The sequence below is a fragment of the Eptesicus fuscus genome, chromosome 6 (assembly GCF_027574615.1).
Source record: "Eptesicus fuscus isolate TK198812 chromosome 6, DD_ASM_mEF_20220401, whole genome shotgun sequence".
Lineage (NCBI taxonomy): Eukaryota > Metazoa > Chordata > Mammalia > Chiroptera > Vespertilionidae > Eptesicus > Eptesicus fuscus.
This window is the reverse complement of record NC_072478.1, coordinates 34,977,040-34,979,441: the sequence shown is the minus strand read 5'-3', so window position 1 is coordinate 34,979,441 and position 2,402 is coordinate 34,977,040. Positions and strand designations below refer to the sequence as shown.

At 38.9% G+C, this 2,402-nt stretch overlaps 1 protein-coding gene across 1 annotated transcript in view; it reads left to right on the top strand.

The window, feature by feature from the left end:
* Window positions 1-1,736: 1,736 nt before the first annotated feature.
* LOC129149229 (disintegrin and metalloproteinase domain-containing protein 24-like) overlaps window positions 1,737-2,402 on the top strand; it is a 28,635-nt gene continuing 27,969 nt past the window's right edge. Inside the window, exon 1 of the mRNA XM_054716730.1 lies at window positions 1,737-2,389. Within this exon, the coding sequence (XP_054572705.1) occupies window positions 1,779-2,389 (611 nt within the window). The 5' untranslated portion in view covers window positions 1,737-1,778. The remainder of the gene's footprint in view (window positions 2,390-2,402) is intronic.

Sequence of the window (2,402 nt, the reverse complement as noted above, 5' to 3'; positions counted from 1 at the left end):
TTAAAAGCAGCAAGAGAAAAGCAGTTACCTACCAACAAGGGAACTCCCATAGACTGTCAGCTGATTTCTCAACAGAAATTTTTGCATACCAAAAGGATTGGCAGGCAATATTTAGAATGATTAAAAACAAAAACATGCAAGCAAGATTGCTCTGCCGAGTAAAGATATCATGAGAATTCAAGCACATATAAACAGCTTCCAGGAAAAGAAAAAGTTAAAAGACTTCATGATCACCAAAGCAGTATTACTGAAATGTTAAAGGGTCTTGAAGAAGAAACAGAAGAAGAGAAGTGGAGGAAGAAGAAGGAGGAGAAGGAGGAGAAGGAGGAGAGATTAAAAATATGAACAATAAAATATCTATACATACTCACCTATCAACATTGAATCAACCTCCCCTAAAAAAATTCAAAATAAAGGACCATGTAGAACAGAAAAAATTCATAGATACAGAGAACATTTAGATGATTATCAGATGAGAGGAGTGTTGGGGAGTTTGGTAAAAAGGTTGAAGAAATTAAGAAGTACAAATTGGTAGCAACAGAATAGTCATGGAGATGTAAAGTATAGCATATGGAGTACAATCAATAATAATCTAATTATGTATGTATCTTTTAGATGGGTATAAGATTTATCAGGATAATCACTCAATAATTTATATAAGGTCTAAGCATTGGGGGCAATCCGGAAACTAATATGTAATATTGTATGACAAATCTAATTTAAAAATGAGAAATGATTTCTAAAAAGAATAAAAATAAAAGAAAATTGAAAAGAAAAAATATATATTAATATTTATGTCAAGTCAATAGATACAAATAGAGACTCCATCTCAAACAGGATATATGTTCACCTTTCCATTAAGACCTTTTGTTTTATATATTTACTAGAGGCCTGTTGCATGATATTCTTGCAAGAATGGGCCTTCCTTCCCCTGACTTTGCTCCTAGCTGCCCGAGAGCCTGCAAGTCCTCGCTCCCGGGTGGAGCACAGCTCCTGTAGCTCCCTCCGCCACCCCACTCCTCCTCATAGCAGCATCCCGCCCTTCCTGGCAGCTCCACACTAGCATATGCAAATTAACCTGCCATCTTTGTTGGGTTAATTTGCATTCTCACTTCTGATTGGCTGTGGGCATAGTGGAGGTATGGTCACTTTACATGTTTGTCTATTATTAGGTAAGATTGTGAACATTTTCACAAATGTCTATGTAGTTAAACAGCAGTATGATTAATCACTAAGTGTATTTCAAACAGATTCAAAAGGTGTCTGTCTATGACCAATCACCATTTTTTTGTACACACACAATCTCACACTGCCTTACAATTTCTTTTTTTTAATATGTTTTTATTTATTTTAAGAGAGATAGGAAGGAAGAGGGAGAGATAGAAACATCAATGAAAGTGAAACGTTTATTGGCTGCCTCCAGCATACCCTCTACTGGGAACACAACCACAACCTGGATATATTCCCTGACTGAGAATCAAACCCATGACATCTTGGTGCATGGGACAATAGTCAGCCAACTCAGCCCATGGGCCATGCTGTATTAAAGTTTCTAAAGTGTGAATGGGTGCAGTAGCCTGAATTATTTCTTGAGCCAAACACTAATCCATCTTAACTCCTGTCTTTTTCTTACTCCTCCACCTTGGCCTGTTCATAACCACCAACACAGTCTCTACTCTTCTTTTTATTTTCTCTTTTAGTGTGTACTCTGATGATATGAGCCTGCCAGAGAACAGATTCAAAGTCAATGCTGAATACTCAGCTCAGAGGCAACAGTGATGTTTCCTGCCCATCCTATTGTACTCTCACCAATGGCTATGTATGGTGGCACCATAATGGCTGTGAGTGAGGCCCTGGTGTGTGTGAAGAACACTATCCTACAACTCTGGCTGGGGATAATTTTGTTCCCATATGGATGGTTCTTGGTTGTGCACTCCCAATACCATGGTCCTCCGGAAGTGGTGATTCCCTTAAGGGTAACAGGCACTGGCCTTAGCATAAAGACTAAAGATTGGCTCTCTTACAGAATGCATTTTGGGGGCCAGAATCAGGTCATACACATGAAGGTCAACAAGCATTTCCTATCCAGACACTTCCAAGTGTTTACCTACTCAGGCCAAGGCGCTCTCTTTAAGGACCAGCCTTTTGTAAAGAATGACTGTAACTATTATGGTTATGTGGAGGGGGACGCAGAATCTCTAGTTGCCCTCAGTACCTGTTTGGGGGGTTTGCAAGGAATATTACAGACAAATGACACTGTTTATGAAATAGAGCCCAAGACACTTTCTACCACATTTGAACATTTCATATATAAAGTGGACAGTGAGGAGACACAGATGCCACCCATGAGATGTGGATTAACAGATGAAGAAATAGCACGACAATTGAAGTTTCAAGAGAAT